General features: G+C 41.2%; 1 protein-coding gene across 1 annotated transcript in view; it reads left to right on the forward strand.

The window, feature by feature from the left end:
* SARS1 (seryl-tRNA synthetase 1) overlaps positions 1–24,894 on the forward strand; it is a 53,548-nt gene that overhangs the window by 10,578 nt on the left and 18,076 nt on the right. The window contains exons 4-8 of the mRNA XM_073615950.1: positions 9,250–9,408; positions 15,246–15,389; positions 18,309–18,464; positions 21,183–21,404; positions 23,556–23,685. Coding sequence (XP_073472051.1) covers positions 9,250–9,408; positions 15,246–15,389; positions 18,309–18,464; positions 21,183–21,404; positions 23,556–23,685 — 811 coding nt within the window. The remainder of the gene's footprint in view (positions 1–9,249; positions 9,409–15,245; positions 15,390–18,308; positions 18,465–21,182; positions 21,405–23,555; positions 23,686–24,894) is intronic.

Here is a 24,894-nt window from a genome sequence, read left to right on the forward strand (position 1 = left end):
TTTAATTAAAAAATAAGACAACAGTAAAGTTAGCCCAATTTTTTTTTTTTTTTATATTGTGAAAGATGATGTTACGCCGAGTAAATTGATACCCAACATGTCACGCTTTAAAATTGCGCCTACTCATGGAATGGTGACAAACTTTTACCCTTAAAAATCTCCATAAGCAATATTTAAAAAATTCTACAGGTTGCATGTTTTGAGTTAGAGTAGGTCTAGGACTAGAATTATTGCTCTCACTCTAACGATCGTGGCGAGACCTCACATGTGTGGTTTGAAGATCATTTTCATATGCAGGTGCTACTCACGTATGTGTTCGCTTCTGTACGTAAGTTCGGTGGGATGGGGCGCGTACATTTTTTTTTTTTTTTTTTCTTATTTATTTTATTTTACTTTTTATTTTTACACTTTTTTTTTTGTTTGTTTTTTGTTTTAAGAAAAAAAATCATGTCACTTTTATTCCTATTACAAGGAATGTAAACATCCCTTGTAATAGAAAAAAAAGCATGACAGGACCTCTTAAATATGAGATCTGGGGTCATGTTAATGCTGTCTCCAGAAACAGAAGGCCTAACATTCATATCCACTATATGACATTCTGTTTTTCTCCTATAGTGAATAAATACTAACTTGATAGCTTTCACAAGTATTGCAATCTATCAAGATATTATCGCCTTAACTTGCATTAATGGGCTAGGGCTATGTTTTGCAAAGGAGTTTTTACTAATTTCAGATTATTTTTATTAGCTCTTTTGTTGCTAAGGAGGAGTACATTGTAATCCATGTCGCCTTGATTCCAAAAAGACAACCATTCGTTGACTAAGCATTTGCTACAGAACCAGTGGCTTCAGTAGCTACACATTGGGGTTGATTTACTAAAACTGGAGAGTGCAAAATCTGGGGCAGCTCTGCATAGAAACCAATCAGCTTTTACGTCAGCTTGTTCATTTAAGGTTTGACAAAAAAATCTGGAAGCTAATTGGTTTCTATGAAGAGCTGCACCAGATTTTGCACTCTAGTTTTAGCAAATTAAACCAGGTGGGGGAGATTAACTAAAACTCAGAATCTGGTGCAGCTGTGCACGGTAGCCAGCTTCTGACTTCAGCTTATTATGTTTTGTCAATAAAACTTGGAATCTGATTTTCTTTGAAGCGTTGCGCTCTCCAATTTTAGTAAATAACCCCCATTCTGTCCAATGCAGCTCCTGATAAACTTGGCACACCAATGATTTGTAGCCAGCTATTAAAGTGTTTGTGAACCCAAATACTGAATTGACTTAAAATGATTACTTTCAGCATGTACCACAACAAGCATGAGGGCTCCTAGCAACAGGCTTACACAGCAGGAAATGATTATGGGAGTTGAAGTCCATGACTGTGCAGTGACCTTACTGACTTTTCCCAATTCTCTGATTTCCTCTCACTTCCTGTTTGGCTATGGGACAGGAAGTGAAGGGAAATCTCCACAATGTGATACAGATAACAAAAATCTGACAGGGGTTATAATAACCCTCTCTTGCTTTATCCAAAATGGGGAGGGGTTTATGCCCATAGTTTTGAAACTTGCACTATACTGATAATTATTCATTGCCTGATAACCGGAGTGATTTTAAAATGATGGGTTTGCATCTATTATTATTATTATTATTATTATTATTATTATATTATTGTTATACAGGATTTATATAGCGTCAACAGTTTGCGCAGCGCTTTTGCAACATGAGGGCAGACAGTACACTTACAATACAAATCAATACAGGAGGGATCAGAGAGCCCTGCTCGTTAGAGCTTACAATCTAGAAGGGAGGGTCAAGTGGAAACAAAAGGTAATAACTGTGGGGGATGAGCTGATGAAGAAAATGAAAATACAGTTGTTAGGTGTTGATAGGGTAGGCTTCTCTGAAGAGAAGGGTTTTCAGGGATTGTCTAAAAGCTAATAAAGTAGGAGATAAGCGGACAGATTGGGGTAGGGCATTCCATAGGATTGGAGAGGCTTTGGAAAAGTCCTGGAGGCGAGCATGGGAGGAGGTGACGAAGGAGCTAGAGAGCAGGAGGTCTTGAGAAGAACGAAGAGAGCGAGTAGGTTGGTATTTAAAGACTAAGCTAGTGATGTAGCTGGGGACGAAATTGTGGATGGCTTTGTACGCAGTTGTTAGTATTTTGAATTTAATTCTTTGGCTGAGCGGAAGCCAGTGGAGGGATTGACAGAGAGGAGTGGCAGACACAGAGCGATTGGTAAGGTGGATGAGTCTGGCAGCAGCATTCATGATGGATTGAGGAGGTGATAGACTATGTAGAGGTAAGCCAGTGAGAAGGGAGTTGCAGTAGTCGAGGCGAGAGATGACCAGGGAGTGAATTGAGAGCTTTCTTGTGTCATTGGTTAGAAAGGGACTTATTTTGGAGATGTTGTGGAGGTTGTGGCGGGAGGATTTGGACAGTGATTGGATGTGTTGCTTGAAGGAGAGTTCAGAGTCCAGGACTACACCTAGAACCTTGGCATGTGGGGATGGGCTTGTAGTTGTGTCATCGATTTTGACAGAGATGAGGGGAAGGGGAAGGGGCATAGGGGGGAGGAAAAATTTATAAGTTCGGTTTTGGATAGATTGAGTTTGAGGAAGTGGTGTGACATCCAGACTGATATATCTGATAGTAAATTAGTGATGTGTGAGGAGACAGAGGGAGTGAGCTGAGGGGTAGAGAAATAGATTTGGGTGTCGTCAGTGTAGAGGTGGTATTGGAAGCCATGGGAGGCTATCAGTTGACCCAGGGAGGAGGTGTAGATTGAAAATGGGAGAGGTCCAAGAACAGAACCTTAGGGGGGCCCCAACAGAGAAAGGAAGAGGAGGAAGTAGAGTTGTAAGAAATGCTAAAGGTGTGGTTGGATAAGTAGGAAGAGAACCAGCGAAGAGTACAGTCACGGAGACCAAAGGCGTGGTGTTTTTTAAGGAGAGGGGGTGGTCAACCGTATCTAAGGCTCCATTCACACTAGCGCGTTTTTTGATGCATTTTGCATTTTGCAGAAATGCATGGGAATTTTTTAACATGGGTTCCTATGGAACATGTTCACATCAATGCTTTTTTGTATCTCTGCGTTTTTGGAAAGGGTCGGGGACTTTTTTCATGCAAAAAGCAGCGTTTTGCATGTAATGGATTTCAATGGACACGCATCAAAAACGCAAGTGCACCGTTTTTGCACCGTTTTTGCACCGTTTTTGCACCGTTTTTGCCGTTTTTTTTTTTTTTTTTTGTAATTTTTTTTTAACCACTTGACGACCGCCTCACACCGATTTACGTCGGCAAGGTGGCACAGACAGGCAAAATCACGTACATGTACGTGATTTGCCTTCCGCGGGTGGGGAGTCCGATCGGACCCCCCCCCCCCCCCCCCCCGGTGCCCGAGGCGGTCGTCTTTTCTCCCACGGCGATCGGAGATGAGGGGGAGGCCATCCGTTCGTGGCCCCCCCCTCGCGATCGCCGCCGGCCAATGAGAACATTCCTTTGCTGCTGTATGCTAAACAGCAGCAAAGGAAATGATGTCATCTCTCCTCGGCTCGGTAATTTCCGTTCCGGCCCGAGGAGAGAAGACAAGTGAGTGAGTGCACAACACACACACACACACAGTAGAACATGCCAGGCACACTAAACACCCCGATCCCCCCCCCCCCCCCCGTCACAAACTGACACCAGCAGTTTTTTTTTTTTGTTTTTTTTTTCTGATTACTGTATTGGTGTCAGTTTGTGACAGTTACAGTGTTGGGACAGTTACTGTTACCCCCCCTTTAGGTCTAGGATACCCCCCTAACCCCCCCTAATAAAGTTTTAACCCCTTGATCACCCCCTGTCACCAGTGTCACTAAGCGATCATTTTTCTGATCGCTGTATTAGTGTCGCTGGTGACGCTAGTTAGTGAGGTAAATATTTAGGTTCGCCGTCAGCGTTTTATAGCGACAGGGACCCACATATACTATCTAATAAATGTTTTAACCCCTTGATTGCCCCCTAGTTAACCCTTTCACCACTGATCACCGTATAACTGTTACGGGTGACGCTGGTTAGTTTGTTTATTTTTTATAGTGTCAGGGCACCCGCCGTTTATTACCGAATAAAGGTTTAGCCCCCCGGTCGCCCGGCGGTGATATGCGTCGCCCCAGGCAGCGTCAGATTAGCGCCAGTACCGCTAACACCCACGCACGCAGCATACGCCTCCCTTAGTGGTATAGTATCTGAACGGATCAATATCTGATCTGATCAGATCTATACTAGCGTCCCCAGCAGTTTAGGGTTCCCAAAAACGCAGTGTTAGTGGGATCAGCCCAGATACCTGCTAGCACCTGCGTTTTGTCCCTCCGCCCGGCCCACCCAAGTGCAGTATCGATCGATCACTGTCACTTACAAAACACTAAACGCATAACTGCAGTGTCAGGCCTGATCCCTGCGATCGCTAACAGTTTTTTTGGTAGCATTTTGGTGAGCTGGCAAGCACCAGCCCCAGGCTGCGCCAGATTAGCGCCAGTACCACTGACACCCACGCACGTACCATACACCTCCCTTAGTGGTATAGTATCTGAACGGATCAATATCTGGTCCGATCAGATCTATACTAGCGTCCCCAGCAGTTTAGGGTTCCCAAAAACGCAGTGTTAGCGGGATCAGCCCAGATACCTGCTAGCACCTGCGTTGTGCCCCTCCGCCCGGCCCAGCCCAGCCCAGTCCACCCAAGTGCAGTATCGATCGATCACTGTCACTTACAAGGCACTAAACGCATAACTGCAGCGTTCGCAGAGTCAGGCCTGATCCCTGCGATCGCTAACAGTTTTTTTGGTAGCATTTTGGTGAACTAGCAAGCACCGGCCCCAGGCAGCGTCAGGTTAGCGCCAGTACCGCTAACACCCACGCACGCAGCATACGCCTCCTTTAGTGGTATAGTATCTGAACGGATCAATATCTGATCCGATCAGATCTATACTAGCGTCCCCAGCAGTTTAGGGTTCCCAAAAACGCAGTGTTAGCGGGATCAGCCCAGATACCTGCTAGCACCTGCGTTTTGCCCCTCCGCCCGGCCCAGCCCAGCCCACCCAAGTGCAGTATCGATCGATCACTGTCACTTACAAAACACTAAACGCATAACTGCAGCGTTTGCAGAGTCAGGCCTGATCCCTGCGATCGCTAACAGTTTTTTTGGAAGCTTTTTATTGAACTGGCAAGCACCAGCGGCCTAGTACACCCCGGTCGTAGTCAAACCAGCTCTGCAGTAACACTTGGTGACGTGGCGAGTCCCATAAGTGCAGTTCAAGCTGGTGAGGTGGCAAGCACAAGTAGTGTCCCGCTGCCACCAAAAAGACAAACACAGGCCCGTCATGCCCATAGTGCCCTTCCTGCTGCATTCGCCAATCCTAATTGGGAACACACCGCTTCTGCAGCGCCCGTACTTCCCCCATTCACATCCCCAACCAAATGCAGTCGGCTGCATGAGAGGCATTTTTATGTCCTCCCGAGTACCCCTACCCAACGAACCCCCCCAAAAAGATGTCGTGTCTGCAGCAAGCGCGGATATAGGCGTGACACCCGCTATTATTGTCCCTCCTGTCCTGACAATCCTGGTCTTTGCATTGGTGAATGTTTTGAACGCTACCATGCACTAGTTATTAGCGTAGGGTACAGCATTGCACAGACTAGGCACACTTTCACAGGGTCTCCCAAGATGCCATCGCATTTTGAGAGACCCGAACCTGGAACCGGTTACAGTTATAAAAGTTAGTTACAAAAAAAGTGTAAAAAAATATATATATATATATAAAATAAAAAAAAATAGTTGTCGTTTTATTGTTCTCTCTCTCTCTATTCTCTCTCTCTATTGTTCTGCTCTTTTTTTACTGTATTCTATTCTGCAATGTTTTATTGTTATTGTTATTATGTTTTATCATATTTGTTTTTCAGGTATGTAATTATTTATACTTTACTGTTTACTGTGCTTTATTGTTAACCATTGTTAACCATTTTTTTGTCTTCAGGTACGCCATTCACGACTTTGAATGGTTATACCAGAATGATGCCTGCAGGTTTAGGTATCATCTTGGTATCATTCTTTTCAGCCAGCGGTCGGCTTTCATGTAAAAGCAATCCTAGTGGCTAATTAGCCTCTAGACTGCTTTTACAAGCCGTGGGAGGGAATGCCCCCCCCCCCCCCCCACACCGTCTTCCGTGTTTTTCTCTGGCTCTCCTGTCTCAACAGGGAACCTGAGAATGCAGCCGGTGATTCAGCCAGCTGACCATAGAGCTGATCAGAGACCAGAGTGGCTCCAAACATCTCTATGGCCTAAGAAACCGGAAGCTACGATCATTTTATGACTTAGATTTCGCCGGATGTAAATAGCGCCATTGGGAAATTGGGGAAGCATTTTATCACACCGATCTTGGTGTCATCAGATGCTTTGAGGGCAGAGGAGAGATCTAGGGTCTAATAGACCCCAATTTTTTCAAAAAAGAGTACCTGTCACTACCTATTGCTATCATAGGGGATATTTGCATTCCCCGAGATAACAATAAAAATGATTAAAAAAAAAAAAAAAATGAAAGGAACAGTTTAAAAATAAGATAAAAAAGCAAAAAAATAATAAAGAAAAAAAAAAAGCACCCCTGTCGCCCCCTGCTCTCGCGCTAAGGCGAACGCAAACGGCGGTCTGTCGTCAAACGTAAACAGCAATTGCACCATGCATGTGAGGTATCGCCGCGAAGGTCAGATCGAGGGCAGTAATTTTTGCAGTAGACCTCCTCTGTAAATCTAAAGTGGTAACCTGTAAAGGCTTTTAAAGGCTTTTAAAAATGCATTTATTTTGTTGCCACTGCACGTTTGTGCGCAATTTTAAAGCATGTCATGTTTGGTATCCATGTACTCGGCCTAAGATCATCTTTTTTATTTCATCAAACATTTGGGCAATATAGTGTGTTTTAGTGCATTAAAAATTAAAAAAGTGTGTTTTTTCCCCAAAAAATGCATTTGAAAAATCGCTGCGCAAATACTGTGTGAAAAAAAAAAATGAAACACCCACCATTTTAATCTGTAGGGCATTTGCTTTAAAAAAATATATAATGTTTGGGGGTTCAAAGTAATTTTTTTGCAAAAAAAAATAACTTTTTCATGTAAACAATGAGTGTCAGAAAGGGCTTTGTCTTCAAGTGGTTAGAAGAGTTGGTGATGTGTGACATAAGCTTCTAAATGTTGTGCATAAAATGCCAGGACAGTTCAAAATCCCCCCAAATGACCCCATTTTGGAAAGTAGACACCCCAAGCTATTTGCTGAGAGGCATGTCGAGTCCATGGAATATTTTATATTGCGACACAAGTTGCGGGAAAGAGACAAATTTTTTTTTTTTTTTTTTTTTTGCACAAAGTTGTCACTAAATGATATATTGCTCAAACATGCCATGGGAATATGTGAAATTACACCCCAAAATACATTCTGCTGCTTCTCCTGAGTACGGGGATACCACATGTGTGAGACTTTTTGGGAGCCTAGCCGCGTACGGGACCCCGAAAACCAAGCACCGCCTTCAGGCTTTCTAAGGGCGTGAATTTTTGATTTCACTCTTCACTGCCTATCACAGTTTCGGAGGCCATGGAAAGCCCAGGTGGCACAAAACCCCCCCAAATGACCCCATTTTGGAAAGTAGACACCCAAAGCTATTTGCTGAGAGGTATAGTGAGTATTTTGCAGACCTCACTTTTTGTCACAAAGTTTTGAAAATTGAAAAAAGAAAAAAAAAAAAGTTTTTTCTTGTCTTTCTTCATTTTCAAAAACAAATGAGAGCTGCAAAATACTCACCATGCCTCTCAGCAAATAGCTTGGGGTGTCTACTTTCCAAAATGGGGTCATTTGGGGGGGGTTTGTGCCACCTGGGCATTCCATGGCCTCCGAAACTGTGATAGGCAGTGAAGAGTGAAATCAAAAATTTTCACCCTTGGAAATCCTGAAGGCGGTGCTTGGTTTTTGGGGCCCCGTACGCGGCTAAGCTCCCAAAAAGTCCCACACATGTAGTATCCCCATACTCAGGAGAAGCAGCTGAATGTATTTTGGGGTGCAATTCCACATAGGCCCATGGCCTGTGTGAGCAATATATCATTTAGTGACAACTTTTTGTAAATATTTTTTTTTTTTTTGTCATTATTCAATCACTTGGGACAAAAAAAATAAATATTCAATGGGTTCAACATGCCTCTCAGCAATTTCCTTGGGGTGTCTACTTTCCAAAATGGGGTCATTTGGGGGGGGTTTGTACTGCCCTGCCATTTTAGCACCTCAAGAAATGACATAGGCAGTCATAAACTAAAAGCTGTGTAAATTACAGAAAATGTACCCTAGTTTGTAGACGCTATAACTTTTGCGCAAACCAATAAATATATGCTTATTGACATTTTTTTTACCAAAGACATGTGGCCTAAATGTATGACTAAAATTTAGTTTATTGGATTTTTTTTATAACAAAAAGTAGAAAATATCATTTTTTTTCAAAATTTTCGGTCTTTTTCCGTTTATAGCGCAAAAAATAAAAACTGCAGAGGTGATCAAATACCATCAAAAGAAAGCTCTATTTGTGGGAAGAAAAGGACGCAAATTTCATTTAGGTACAGCATTGCATGACCGCGCAATTAGCAGTTAAAGCGACGCAGTGCCAAATTGGAAAAAGACCTCTGGTCCTTAGGCAGCATAATGGTCCGGGGCTCAAGTGGTTAAGACTGTAAAAAAAAATGAAAAAAAAAAAAAAAAAACGCAAATCGCGGCAAAAACGCAGCAAAAACGCTGCTCAAAAACGTGCCAAGCATGAAAAAAAAACCTCCAAAAACGCTCAAAAGCAACATGCATAGGTGTGAATCGAGCCTAAGGCAGCAGAGAGGTCCAGGAATAGGAGTACAGAATAGTGTTGATTGGTTTTGGCTGTTAGTAGATTGTTAGTTTTGGGAGAGCAGTGTCTGTGAAGTGTTGAGGACGAAATCCAGACTGAAGGGGATCAAGAAGGCTATTATCAGCGAGGTGGACGCTCAGTCGGTTGTAGACCAGACGTTCGAGGAGTTTGGATAAGAAGGGGAGCAAGGAGATGGGGCGTAGGTTGTTAAGATTGGATGGGTCCAGTGAAGGCTTTTTAGGTATGGGTCTGACAAATGCATCTACATTAATGTGTTTGGGGTCCAAGAAATAATTGTTGCTTTTACAATTTTTATGTTTTTTAATAATGTGAATCTTTTCTGATACAGACCTTATCAGTAACACAGATTAAGAAACTTCGAGTCATGATAGATGAGAAAATTGCAGAAATCGACACGGAACGTTTGCGTTTAGAGACTGAAAGATTTGAAAGCCTTCGAGAAATAGGAAACCTGCTGCATCCATCTGTACCAATCAGTAACGATGAGGTATTAACTTCCATTTTCATTTTGTTATCTGTTTTTAGTAATTTAAGTTAAAAAGGACAAAATTGGGATAATCTGTATATTTACAGAGAATACTGAAATCCTGTTGTCTTAGTTGGGAATGCAGAGATAATGCTATGTAATGGCATGTTTAAATCATGGTTCCTTTGCAGTATAGCCCTTAATCCAGGGTGTATGCCTATTTGTTTGGTGTGTGCCTCTACATGCAAGTAGGAAAACATTTCAGGTTTTGGTCTGACTTCTTGGGTGGCCAGTCCATTTGATCAAGCTGTTAGTAGACAGCGCAGATCACAGGAAAAATGCACAGAGCCAATTACAGCAATCTCAAATGTTGGTACTATCTGCATACATTTCACAGTCCCCCTCTTCTTCTCACAGTGGAGAAAGGAGTATTGAAGGAAGGGCAACAGATTCAAGTTGGGGGTTTTAATTAATTTGATTATGAGATCAATTTTTATTTATTTTTAACAACTGTTCTTTAGTGTAAGCTGAACATCTGTAGTGTGATCTGTACATTAACACATTCACTTCCCTTATCCTCCACATTAACCCCCTCATTTCCATCTTTCTATTGTATGTGACCTGTGAATTGATTTAAAAAAAATAATGTGGTAAAACATTAGGTCACCTTGGGGTAGTTATGTTCCAGAAAAGTCATTTTTGGTATGTTTATACTGTCCTTGTATTATTATTTGATATACAGTAAAACTCCTTGGTTGCGAGCATAATTCACTCCGGAAACATGCTTGTAATCCAAAACACTCCTATATCCAAGCACATTTCCCCATAAGAAATAATGAAAACTCAGATGATTTGTTCCACAACCATTTATTCATAAGTTCTTCAGTTTATAGTCCATATTAAAAGATTATATCAATGTGATGTGTAAACATAAAATGTCCATCCACAAATGGCAGGCTCCACAAGGGGATTAGAAGCAAAATCCAGCAGGAGCTAGAGAGTATAAAAGAAGAGAGGTGCCTGGTGGATGATTAAAAGAGCGATCTGAAAGTGAGGCTTGAAGCGCTCGTGGAAGAGATGACGTTGATGGCGGAGAGGAGAATGGTCTATGTGGACAGATTTACCCCGGATGCCTGCATACTTGGATGCCGTGGCATCACTAGGGGGGTTAAGAGGGGGGACCTGACCGCCCCCCCCCCCCCCCCCCCCCAACATTATAATGTGCCCCACTAATTAAAATAATCGTCACAGCAATTAGAGAGCGATGCTTTGTGTGTCTCTCCCTCCCCCTCCTGTAGGCTCTGCTGGAGGGATAGACACACAGAGCATTGCCATGCCAATCATCCTCCCTGTTCTGTTGTGTAAAGTTTGCAGTCCGGGTCTCCTGCTTGTCATAATGACAGCAAACAGAGCCAGCTCGAGCAGCAGCGCTCCCACTTCTAAGCACGCCCCTGTGTGTGTGCAAAGCAACATCTCCAACCTGTAATGTCTGGAGTAGTGCACACAGCAGTATGATGCAGGGCTGAATGAAGTTTCAGTGTCCCGACTCCCAAAAATCAAAGTGATGGGGATATTTGCATCTCATCTCAGTGTTAGCCAATAATGCTTTGTCCATGCTGTAGCCCCTCCCTATTCCCCTCCCGTCCGCCACATTTTGACTTCAGTTCCAGGAAGAAGCCAGAATCGCCCCTCGGCTTGCTAGCACCCCTGTAAGTTATTTTTTTCTTTATGTTTACTTCAGGGATGGGGAGAAGGAGGTTCTGCAGCAGCAGGGACAGCCATAGATTCATACTTTTAGTGCAGGTTATGGAGGAAGAGGGGAACAGGACCTGCATTCTCTTATCTATTCATGTCATGTATTTACTCTGGCACTACACCACCTAACCTGGCACTACTGTATACAGCAGTGCTAGGCGATATATCACCTAACCTTGCACTACTGTATATTGCCTAGCACTGCTGTATACCACTTAACCTGGCACTACTGTATATCACCTAATCTGGCACTACTGTATACTGCCTAGCCTAGCACTGCTGTATACCACCTAACTGGCACTTCTGTATACCAACTAACTGCTAACTGGCACTACTGTATATCGCCTAGCACTGCGGTATATCGCCTAACCTGGCACTACTGTATATCACCTAGCGCTACTGTATACCACCTGGCAGCTGGCGCTACTGTATACCACCTGGCAGCTGGCACTACTGTATACCACCTGGCAGCTGGCACTGCTGTATAGTGCCTAGAACTGCTGTATATCACCTAACCTGGCACTGCTGTATACCACCTGGCAGATGGCACTGCTGTATACCGCCTGACAGCTGGTGCTACTGTATACCACCTAGCCTGGCGCTACTGTATATCACCTAACCTGGCAGCTGGCACTACTGTATACTATAATATAATATAAACAAAAAAGTCAGTGCTACTACCCATACAGCACATAGAAAACAGAGCTCCCGGGTGCTCGATCCACAGTCGCTGGCTGAGTAGGGAAATGAGGAAAAGATGATCCGCACTCCGGTGATTTCTCTTAAAAAGTGTATTATTTATTAACAAGCCACAGTGACCAAATGCAAATGAGAACAGTTGACGTGTTTCAGCCTATAAGGCCTTAGTCATAACCACATTACAGACATGAAACTTTGAAATAAATAGTGGCTCTAAGGATCACTGGCTCCACCCATTAATAGTCTTAATTGACTGCAGGCAATTATCCAAAAAAGGGGAGTCAGCCATCCAAAAAAGGGGAGTCAGCCATACTGCATATAGGGTGATCCATATGTATGCCACTATTTCTCACACACCTTTTATAGTGATAATAAGTACATGTGTGCACACGCTCGTGCATGCACTCATGCACATATACATAATTAAAACACACCATAAGATAAAATAAATAAAAAATATAAAATAATAAAATGCATTAAATACAAAAAATAAAATAAAAGTAATAATCCAGGTATGTGAAAGGAGACACCAGAGAAGGGAAAAAAAGAGAAAGGGAGAGGAGGCCCTGGGGAGAGGCATGCTTAATGTAAGTGCAATCCAGATCCCACCTCAGGTTTAACCCCTGGGGCGATTTCGTTTTTAGTCTAAAAATCCACCATGCTTCTCTCCCCAGTAGCCTTCTCTCCCTATCACCACCTCTGGGCGAGTGAGACAACCGTTCTATTCCTCTTAAGCAGAAAGAGGAGAGATCGTCCTGGTGACATTCCCTAAAGTGACGCGTTGCATTCAAAATATTTCTAGCATTTGGATTATTTGTGTCACAGCAATGTTCCCCTATACGGGCTCTCAAAGGGCGTGTGGTACAGCCTACATATTGGAGGCTGCATGAAATACAGGTGATGAGGTAAATTACATAGTTTGTGCCACAGTTGATGTATAGAAAATAGAAAGGTTGTTTCACTCGCCCAGAGGAGGTGATAGGGAGAGAAGGCTACTGGGGAGAGAAGCATGGTGGATTTTTAGACTAAAAACTAAATCGCCCCAGGGGTTAAACCTGAGGTGGGATCTGGATTGCACTTACATTAAGCATGCCTCTGCCCAGAGCCTCCTCTCTCTTTCTTTTTTTTTTTCCTCCTCTGGTGTCTCCTTTCACATACCTGGATTATTACTTTTATTTTATTTTTTGTATTCAATGTTTTTTGAATCTTATGGTGTGTTTTTAATTATGTATATGTGCATGAGTGCATGCATGAGAGTGTGCACACATGTACTTATCACTATAAAGGTGTGTGAGAAATAGTGGCATACATATGGATCACCCTATATGCAGTATGGCTGACTCCCCTTTTTTGGATAATTGCCTGCAGTCAATTAAGACAATTAATGGGTGGAGCCAGTGATCCTTAGAGCCACTATTTTATTTCAAAGTTTCATGTCTGTAATGTGGTTATGACTAAGGCCTTATAGGCTGAAACGTGTCAACTGTTCTCATTTGCGTTTGGTCACTGTGGCTTGTTAATAAATACTACACTTTTTAAGAGAAATTACAGACGTGCGGATCATCTTTTCCTCATTTCACTACTGTATACCACCTAACCTGGCACTGCTGTATACCACCTAGCATTGCAGCTGGCACTACTCTATACCACCTAACCTGGCATTATTGTATACCACCTAGCCTGGCGCTACTGTAGACCACCTAGCCTGGCGCTACTGTAGACCACCTAGCCTGGCGCTACTGTAGACCACCTAGCCTGGCGCTACTGTAGACCACCTAGCCTGGCGCTACTGTAGACCACCTAGCCTGGCGCTACTGTATATCACCTAGCCTGGCGCTACTGTATATCACCTAGCCTGGCGCTACTGTATATCACCTAACCTGGCACTACTGTATATAACCTAACCTGGCACTACTGTATATAACCTAACCTGGCACTATATCGCCCTAACCTGCCAGTATAGTACCCTAACGTCACTTGACATCGGCGTGCAGTTCGCTGCCTGTCCATCTCGGGGGGACTGCCAGATATAGGATCTGCCCCGGGTACCAATTTTGAAAACCATTTATCATTTTCCTTCCACTTCACAATCCAGTATATACCTTGGTTGTAACATGACATATTGTGGCAAATTTCAAGGGGTATGAATACTCTTTCAAGGCACTGTGTGTGTGTGTGTGTGTGTGTGTGTGTGTGTGTATATATATGAAAGCTGGAAACGCCACTGCTTAGATGTGCCTGTTTTAATCATCAACCATGTGAGTTGCTAAATGTTGTACCTTCATTAAATGTAACCATATTGCTACACTTAGAGGCGCCTCTCTTCTCTTTTATACTCAGTTGTGACATGACGCTATTTTTATATCAAGACATCCCTCGTTTATCAAGTCAAAATTTATTAAAAAACTTAGCTTGTCTTGCAAAACACTCTGTTACTCTCAATCCAAGATTTTACTGTATTTTATAACAAAGTAAACGAGTTTTATATCAAGATTTTCTTGTCTTTTTTCCTTCATGTTGCAAAAAAAAAATACAGAAACAAGTTATTAAATCCCATCAAAAAACCTGTAAAAAAAATTATATAGAATTAATTTGGGTACAGTGTTGCATGACTAATTGTAAGTCAAACTTACAATGAAAAAATGTTCTGGTACTTTAGGATTGTTTCAGGCTGGTACTCAAGTGGTTAAGAATTGGTTGAAATTGATACGTGTAAAAATTTTGGTCCATGGAAGGTAAAATCGTGAACCACCGTTTAAAAACGTGGCTTTTGAGTCACTAGCATACACACGTTAGTAGAAAAAGATGGGTTTACTTGAGTAGATACCGTATTTGCGTAGGAATGTGATGTGTGGTGTTTTTCTTTTTTTTTTTTTTTCTTTGTGTTAGGGTCGGTTCACACATGGGCAACACGACTTTAGCGCGACTTTGTACCGCGACTTCAGCGCGACTTTAGCGCGACTTCAGCGCGACTTCGGCAAATTACGAGGCGACTTGAAGTCGCCTCCATGACAGGCGACTTCGCCTGTGGCCAATCACCTCTCTGGGAGGGAGGGGGGAGGGAGGGGTTTTCTCTGCAAAGTCGCTTGAGAGATCCGACTTGCAGGCGACTTACATTGAGTTGAATGGGTACAAGTCGCCTACAAGTCGGATAGAAGTAGTACAGGAACCTTTTCTGAAGTCGGAGCGACTTCAGTAGTGTCAATTAAGACGCTCCCATTGCCTACCATGATAATCTAAATGCAAAGCGACTTGGGGCGACTTGAGGGCGTACAAGTCGGATCCCAAGTCGCCCCAGTGTGAACCGACCCTCAATGAAACAGACGTTTTATATTTTATAAACCTTTTCTGCTTCTTGGCTTATGATGTATAACAAAGCTCTTTTGGATTTCTGACATGTCTAGGATAATGACAACAAAGTGGAGCGCACATTTGGAGACTGTGGAACTAAAAAGAAGTACTCTCATGTGGATCTTGTAGTTATGGTGGATGGCTTTGAAGGAGACAAAGGTGCCGTGGTTGCTGGCAGCAGAGGCTATTTCCTCAAGGTGGGTACCTTTATCGGCAGCAAAAAAGGTCATTTGGGAAAATCTTATTTGGGAACATGTAACAAGCTGAATAACCCAATACTTTTAGATTCACTAAAGTGATTATTCAGACTTTCTAGAATAATTTTAGGCTATTTTTGATGTAAACTTGTTTCCCGAATCAACTGCTGTTGCTGACCTCTCCTATTGCTAGTTCCCTGCCTGTCATGTCAATGTTTAGGTTCAACACTTTTAGTCACTGACTGAGGAAATTCAACTCTGACACTGATTTACAGCTTGCATGTTTAGGGTTTGTAATTCAAAAGTACTAAATTTAGCACAGCCAGGCCATTGATGGCAATGAGAGCATCCATACGCCTTTTGTGATAGATGTACTGTAATGTTCTGCAAATGTGCTTACATTTATTAGCTATGACTTGAAGAAAAAAGGTACGCTTCAATTGAATTGTAAAAAAACCTTGTAATTCATAAAGGGTTTTCCATGGTACCTGCCTAGGCTATCTGGTTTTTTTTTTATCTATGCATAGCTCTAGTGCAGAAGTCTTTGTCCCCCCCACCGATTTGAAATGACCCTGTGATATAAAAAAAAAAAGTCTGGTGTAATGTGACCACGCACACTCTCTCTAGTGTGATGCTGTTTCTCAGCAAGGCGATGCACGGGACAGATGCAGAGTAAATAGTGACAAGTGACTGTTTATTGTTACAGGGATACAATTAAAATTGTGTGTGTCCTTTTTTTTTTTTAGTGTGTGTGTATGTATGTGTGTATATATATATATATATATATATATATATATATATATATATATATATATATATATATATATATATATATATATATATATATATATATATATATATATAATTTTTTATGTGTGTGTGTATATATATATATATATATATATATATATATATATATATATATATGTATATATATATACACACAATATATTAGAGAGTTCCCCAAAAGTATTGGGACATATGCCTTTGCACATGAACTATAATGGCATTCTAGTCTTAGTCCGTAGGGTTCAATATTGAGTTTGCAAACCCTTTGCAGCTGTAACAGCTTCAAATCTTCTGAAAGGTTGTCCACAAGATTTAGGAGTGTGTCTATGGGAATGTTGAACCATTCTTCCAGAAGCGCATTTGGGAGGTCAGGCACTGATGTTGGACGAGAAGGCCTGGCTCGCAGTCTCCGCTCTAATTTATCACAAAAGTGTTTTATTGGGTTGAGGACAGGGCTCTGTGCAGGCCAGTCAAGTTCCTCCACCCCAAACTTGCTCATCTATGTCTTTATGGACCTTGTTTGGGCACTGGTGAGCAGTCATGTTGGAACAGGAAAGGACCATCCCCAAACTCTTTCCACAAAGTTGGGAGCATGAAATTGTCCAAAATGTCTTGTTATGTTGGCGCCTTGAGAGTTCCCTTCACTGGAACTAAGGGGCAAAGCCCAACCCCTGAAAAACAAACCCACATCATAATCCCCCCTCCACCAAATGATATGGACTAGTGCACAAAGCAAGGTCCATAAAGACATGGATGAGCGAGTTTGGGATGCATTGATGCAGTAATTCATGCAAGTGGAGCCCTGACCAAGTATTGAGAGCATACTATACTATACATGGACATACTTTGCGGTAAGCCAACATTTTCTGTATTAAAAATCTTTTTTTTTTTTTTTTTTTTTTTTTTTTTATTGGTCTTGTGTAATATTAGAATTTTTTGAGATACTAAATTTTACGTTTTTCATAAGCTGTAAGCCATAATCATCACAATTAAAAGAAAGATATGCTTTAAATATATCGCTCTGTGTGTAATGAACCTATATAATATGAGTTTCACTTTTCGAATTGAATTACTGAAATAAATTAACATCCCCTTCTTTTTTTTTTTTCTGGTATGTGGACTCAAAGTTTTTTTTTTTTTTTTTTTTAATCAGTATGAATTATAATAAAGTGGAAGATTTCCTATATTATAGGCAGTGTTCATTTTTGTCTTAGGACTAAAATGGCATTTTAGTTTTAGTCCCATTTTAGTCTTCTGCAATTGTTTTAGTTGTATTTTAGTCGACTAAATCTGCAGTACATTTCAGTAATTGCAATTTAGTTTTAGTCATGGTCTTTTGACTAAAATGGCTTTTAGTTGTATTTTAGTCATCTCAATTGTTTTTAGTTTTAGTCGTATTTTATTTGACTAAAATAGTATTCATTTAGTCGACTAAAATGTTTTAGTTGCTTTGGTCGACTAAATTAACACTGATTATAGGGAAATTTTAGGAGTGTTAATTGTACCCAAACAGGAACCTAAAAATGTAAATTTTTGGCACCTTTTACCACCTGCCATGGTCCTGCCCCTGTATTCAGGTATACTGGACGCAAGTGGTCAAACTTTTACATGACCATATGGGCTACCCTTTGACACTATGCCCTAAACAATGTCTCCTAGGCCTTCTCTCCACCTCAGAAGAGGACAAACCACTGCATGTTTCCCTACAGGAGTCTCTCTTGCAAGGGTTTGGCTTAGGGAGTCGCCCCCGACTGTCCAGCAATGGATCGTAGCTATCAATGCTATCTTACAATACAAAAAAGTTCTTTATAGCCATAGAGGTTGTCCAAACAAGTATCACAAGATCTGAGACAGGTGGCTAGAAAATGTTTCCACGTGTGTAGAAACTAAGCCACTTCGCTAATTTATCCCATGGGTCACTGTATTCTGTTTTTATTTTTTTTTTATTTTTTTTTTTATATAAGAGAAAATCGGCTTTTTATTTATTTTTATTGACTTCCACTTACTAAAGTAATTTTGTACTTGACTGGAGCTACAGTACATCTTTATTTTGCTATGGGATGTATTTTATTTATCGTAATATCGTCTTGTTATGCATCTTTACCGCCTCATCTTTCTGCCTTTTTGTAGGGTCCACTTGTATTTTTGGAGCAAGCCCTTATCCAGTTTGCACTTCAGACTCTAGCAGGGAAAGGTTATACTCCCATATACACACCATTTTTCATGAGGAAAGAAGTAATGCAGGAAGTAGCTCAACTAAGTCAGTTTGATGAGGAGTTGTATAAGGTATGCTGTGAACAAACATCAATGTTGTTTAAGTCCTATGGTTACAGAAACCTATAATTATGCTTTATTTACGTTGTTCTGTTTCTCTGTATTTACCATCTTTTGCAATGTTTACGGCATGCACACAGGTGTTTGACTTGTATTAGGAATAGATAGTTATTCAGGTTGAAAAAAAGTCCATCTAGTTCAGCCTATGAAAGAAAAAAAATATATAATTTTATATAATATATATATATATATATATATATAAATAAACCTCCTATACCCACAGTTGATCCAGCGGAAGGCAAAAACCCCAGCAAATCATGATCCAATTTGCTCCAGCAGGGGAAAAATTTATTTACTGATCCCCCAAGAGGCAATCGGATATTCCCTGGATCAACTTTACCTATAAATGTTAGTATCAAGTTATGTTATGTACATTTTAGGAAAGAATACAAGCCTTTTTTAAAACAATCTACTGAGCTGGCCAGAACCACCTCTTGAGGGGAGTCTATTCCACATTTTCACAGCTCTTTCTGTGAAGAAACCTTTCCGTATTTGGATATTAAATCTCTTTTCCTCCAGATGTAAAGAGTGCCCCCTTGTCCTCAGTGATGACCTTAAAGTGAATAACTTAACACCAAGTTCACTATATGGACCACTTATGTATTTATAAATGTTGGTCATATCCCCCCTTAATCTCCTCCTCTTCTCAAGGGAAAATAAATTCAGTTCCTCCTTGCCGCTCATTGGTTCGGTTGCTCTTCTCTGCACTTTCTCCAGTTCCCCGATATCCTTTTTGTGAACTGGTGCCCAAAACTGAACTGCATATTCCGGATGGGGGTCTTACTAATGATTTGTACAGGGGCAAAATGATACCTCTTTCTGGAGTCCATACCTTGCTTAATACAAGAAAAGACTTTGCTCGCTTTGGAAACCACAGCTTGGCATTGCATGTTATTAAGCTTATGATCTACCAAAACCCCCAGATCCTTCTCCACCATTGATTTCCCCCAGTTGTACCCCCCCTAGTATGTATTATGCATGAATATTCTTAGCCTCCGGGTGCATAACTTTACATTTTTCAACATTTAACCTCATTTGCCACTTAGTTGCCCAATTAGACAGTGCATTGAGGTTGGCTTGTAAGTTGGAGACATCTTATGTCCATTCCTAGTGTAAATAAGGTATATGGAGTCTAATGGCTCAATGCACACAGCCACTTGGCATAGTGATTTTATGTTTGCCATACTAAAATAAATATGAACATTTGCATATGTAGTGCATCTCCTGTTCATTAGTAGTATTGCTAAATACCGACACCAGCCCCAGGCTCTTTACACAACCACAATATATGCTGTATAGTGCTATTTTGTACTGCTTCTGGCACTACAGATACTAGAGTGATCAAATCAATCACTCCTACATATCACAATCTGATAATGCGTAACTATCTTTTTAAATTCTGATTTGCATTAGGTGGGTTGGCCAAACAGTACCCACATTAGCATTGTTTAGAATATATAAAAATTTGCGTGTGTTTAAAATATAGGCAAAGTTGCTGATCAAATTTATTTTTAAGGTTTATAGAATTCCATTATAGTCCTTTAACCACTTCAGCTCCAGAAGATTTATCCCCCTTTCATGACCAGGCCATTTTTTGTAATACGGCACTGCCTTACTTTAACTGACAATTGTGCGGTCGTGTGACGCTGTACCCAAATAAAGCGTTTGTCCTTTTTTCCCCACAAATAGAGCTTTTGGTGGTATTTGATCACCTCTGCAGTTTTTCATCAAAATCAAATTTCTTCATCAATTTAGGCCAATATGTATTCTGCTACATATTTTTGGTTAAAAAAAAAAAATCTCTAAGCATATATTGATTGAATTGTACAATAGTGATAGTGTCTACAAACTATGGGATATTTTTATTTATTTTACTAGTAATGGTGGCGATCAGCGACTTGTAGCAGGACTGCGATATTGCAGTGGACAAATTGGGGACCAGTGACATACAGTGATCAGTGCTAAAAAATATGCTCTGTCATTGTACGAATGACACTGGCAGGGAAGGGGTTAACATTAGGCGATAAAAGGGTTAAATGTATGCCCAGGTTGTGCTTACTCACTGGGGGGAGGTGTTTTGACTAGGGGAAGGCAAAGATTCGTGTTCCTGCTTTGCATATCGCCATTCTGCCGGTGTCCTGTGTAATTGGCGGTTGCTGGCAGACATCAGGTACATGGTATCCGCCGCTGGTCTCCCGCTGTGTATAATCATAGAAGCGGGTCACCAGTGGCGCGCACCCCAGACCCGGAAGTGTTTGATCGCATACTAGGTACGTGATCTGGCAAAGAGCAGCTGCCCTGCCGCAGTAAATGTATGGTGGGTGGTCTGCAAGTGGTTAAGGCAATTTTTATATAAAAATCTTGACTGTTAACATGCATACTTGTAATTTTTACATACATTCATGCCAGGGCATTTATGGTAACTGCAATTCATACCAAGTGATGTCCCATCCTGCTTTTCTAAGCAAGTACAGTAACATCTAGAATGGAATGTTTTCTTCTGTGTTGCAAGTAACTTGGTACTCATGCAATCCCTAGCCATGAATGAGCTAGCAGGCTCAATTTTTTTTGTTTCTGGTGACCGTTTCTTTAAGTGCTCATAACCTATTGTTTTGATTTTTTTTTTTCTCTTCTTTTCTTTTTTTTTTTTTTTTTTTTTTTTCTTTTAAGGTGATTGGAAAGGGTAGTGAAAAATCTGATGATAATTCCATTGATGAAAAGTACCTGATCGCAACATCAGAACAACCAATTGCTGCTTTACATCGTGATGAATGGTTAAAGCCTGAAGACTTACCAATCCGTTATGCAGGCTTATCGACTTGTTTCCGTCAGGAAGTTGGCTCCCATGGAAGAGATACGCGTGGGATCTTTAGAGTGCATCAGTTTGAAAAGGTATTAGAATTTTAGTGCAACATTGCAATAAAGTATACATTTTCTAGAGTTAATTTCAGAGTTCTCTGAATATATAAAAACACAAGTTTTCATACCAATTTGTCTCATACAGTGGATTTAAAAAGTCTACACAGCCCCCTTTTTAAAATGGTCGTTTCTGTGATGTAAAAACATGAGACAAAGATAAATCATTTCAGAACTTCTTCCACCTTTTTAATGTGGCCTATAAACTGTACAACTCAGTTGAAAAACAAACTGAAATCTTTTTTTTTTGGGGGGGGGGGGGTAAAATTAAAAAGCAAAGCATCAGGGGGATCTCATTGTTAAAAGGTATCAGTCAGGAGAAGGGTACAAAAGCATTTCCAACGCATTAGATATACCATGGAACACAGTGAAGACAGTCATTGTCAAGTGGAGAAATTATGACATAACAGTGAAATTACCAAGAACTGGACATCCCTCCAAAATTGATATAAAGACGAGAAGAAAACTGGTCAGGGAGGCTGCCAAGAGGCCAACAGCAACATTAAAGGAGCTGCAGGAATATCTGGCAAGTACTGGCTGTGTGTTACATGTGACAACAATCTCCCATATTCTTCATATGTCTGGGCTATGGGGTAGAGTGGCAAGATGGAAGCTTTTTCTTACAAAGAAACATCCAAGACCGGCTAAATTTTGCAAAAACATGTCTGAAGTCTCCCAAAAGCATGTAGGAAATATAATAATGCCAAAAAGATATGTTTGGTGCAAAAACAACACTGCCCATCACCAAAAGAACACCATACCCACAGTGAAGCATGGTGGTGGCAGTATCATGCTTTGGGGTGGTTTTTCTTCAGCTGGAACAGGGGCCTTAATCAAGGTAGAGGGAATTATGAACAGTTCCAAATACTAGTCAATATTGGCACAAAACTTTCAGGCTTCTGCTAAAAAGCTGACAACGACCCAAAGTATACATGCAAATCAACAAAGGAATGGCTTCACCAGAAGATTAAAATTTTGGAATGGCCCAGCCAGATCCCAGACCTGAATCCGATTTGAAAATCTGTGGGGTGATCTGAAGAGGAATGTGCACAGGAGATGCCCTCGCAATCTGACAGATTTGGAGTGCTTTTGCAAGGAAGCATGGGCAAATATTGCCAAGTCAAGATGTGCCATGCTGATAGACTAATACCCCAAAAGACTGAGTGCTGTAATAAAATCAAAAGGTGCTTCAAAAAAATATTAGTTTAAGGGTGTGCACACTTATGCAACCATATTATTTTATTTTATTTTTTTTATTTTTACTACCCTCCGCCTAAAAGATTTGTTTGTTATTCAACCGAGTTGTACTGTTTTATAAGTCACATTAAAGGAGAAGTCCAGCCTGAGCTCATTCGACTGATCTTTTCCTAAGGGTCACAGGAGTGCAATTCGTTTTGCACTCCTGTGACCAGTTTTCAGCAGAAAGCAATCTGATGTCTGCCCTCTGCTGACGGCGCCAGGATCAGTCCAGGCACAGCGTCATCCCGCCTTCGGAAGTCTGGATCCGCCAGGTGCCTGGACTGATGGCTGTCTCACTGAGACGGCCGCTCCCTGTCCCTCCACAGCTCAGCGCTCCAATGAGCGTGGAGGAGCACTGCTGACTGACAGCTCTCTGCTTGGGGAGGTGAGAGAACTGAGCCATCGGCAGTGTTCGATGGCTCGGTTCTCAGTGCAGAGACGGCGGAGGACAGATTCAGCGTTGGACCGATGCTGCATCCACCAAGGTAAGTATGAATATGGGATAAAAAAACATACTTCTCTTTTAAAGGTGGACAGTTCGGAAATGATTTATCTTTGTCTCACTTTTTGACATCACAGAAACCTGACATTTTTAACAGGGGTGTGTAGACTTTTTATATCCACTGTATGTTCATAGAACTGATGTTAAAGTGGAACTCCATCTAAATTTTTATTTATTTTGGATAGTGTGGGATGGTGAGTCCTATGTCCAATATATGACATGCAAACAAAATATTTGGTTACTTCTTTTCAAATAACAGGTGGGAATCCTCTTTTACAGTGGCACGCAGTAGAACAAAGAGTATGCAACATGTCAAAAAATATTTTAATAAATCGTTTATCTAGTGTTTTTAAATTTTTTTTTTTTTTCTTTTGTCTTCATTTTAGATTGAGCAATTTGTATATGCCTCTCCTCATGATAACAAGTCCTGGGAAATGTTTGATGAGATGATCGCCACAGCAGAAGGTTTTTACCAGGCATTGGGCATCCCATATCGCATAGTTAACATTGTTTCAGGTATGCATGCTTCTAGAGACTTTTATGTACTACCATTTAAATATCCCTGGTTCCTGATGAACAAAATCCTGTCCAAGTAAGATTTAGAAGCCTGGACACCAGAAGGCACAACTCTTTCTATTGCGTATAGAAAAGGTAATGAAAGTGGGCTGTGCAGGTGAAACTTCTTAAGATTGCTGGCTACCTAGAAGAAGGAAAGGGAAGAATTTCCCAGTCCCTGTGCACTAGGCCAATAACAGCCTCTGATTATAACTGCTCAGCACATGTTGTATCCTTGTACATTCAGCATTGCATTACATGTAGTATTCTGAAAATGGAATGGGGTTCTCTATAGTACAGATTTTCAATATTTTCCTTGTACGTGGTGTTATGCAATTCAGCATCGTTGCTGGTTTATCCTAAACTTTGCTGTTCATATCATAGGCAATTGTTACTGTTTAGGAAAAGATCCAGCCATGCAAAAATCATTATGCATGTAGAATTTATTCTGTATTGATTAATAGTTTTATTTAATGTAAATCAGTGTCTTCTTTCACATTAGGCACCCCGCATTTTATCTTTTTGCTAACTTTTATATCCTAAACAATACATTTCTCAGTATTTAGTATGATTGTATATAATGCCTGCATTAGATGAGAATCACTTAGGACCAGTTCACACCAGAACGCAGTGTGGGAAAGGCCCTCTCCTTGTGTTTCCCGCACAGAGCTCAAAACGCATTGCCTTTGCGTTCTGCTGGGGTGCCATCAACAATTGATTAGCACCCACAAGTACCGATCTGCGTTTGCGGGCACCAGATTGCATGGTACCATGTACAGGAACAGGATTCTTGTGTGAACCGTCTCCTAAAGAGGTAGAAAACCTCGCTTGGTCGCTTTTTATAATAAAGCTTACTTTACCATTGAATATCTCCTAAATGTGCACTGTATGAGATCTTCACAATCCAGAGCGCTGTGCAGTGATCTTGACTCCTGTGCGGGAGGGACATCATCGCAGCTCGGCCATTCAACGGCCAGAGCCCATGAACCCGGAAGGAAAACCAGGTGATAGTGGAATTCCTGGCAGCAGTGGCAGTGTGCTGCTGGAGTGATCTGTTTTACAGGCAAGTCTGTAATAATGTGCTAGTAGGAGGTACATACTAGCACATTATGCCGTTAACTTGCAAGGGGGCCTGTACTTTTTTGTTTTTTCTTCATCAGACTTCACTAC

This window comes from Aquarana catesbeiana, linkage group LG02 (assembly GCF_042186555.1).
Source record: "Aquarana catesbeiana isolate 2022-GZ linkage group LG02, ASM4218655v1, whole genome shotgun sequence".
In the NCBI taxonomy this organism is placed as follows: Eukaryota; Metazoa; Chordata; class Amphibia; order Anura; family Ranidae; genus Aquarana; species Aquarana catesbeiana.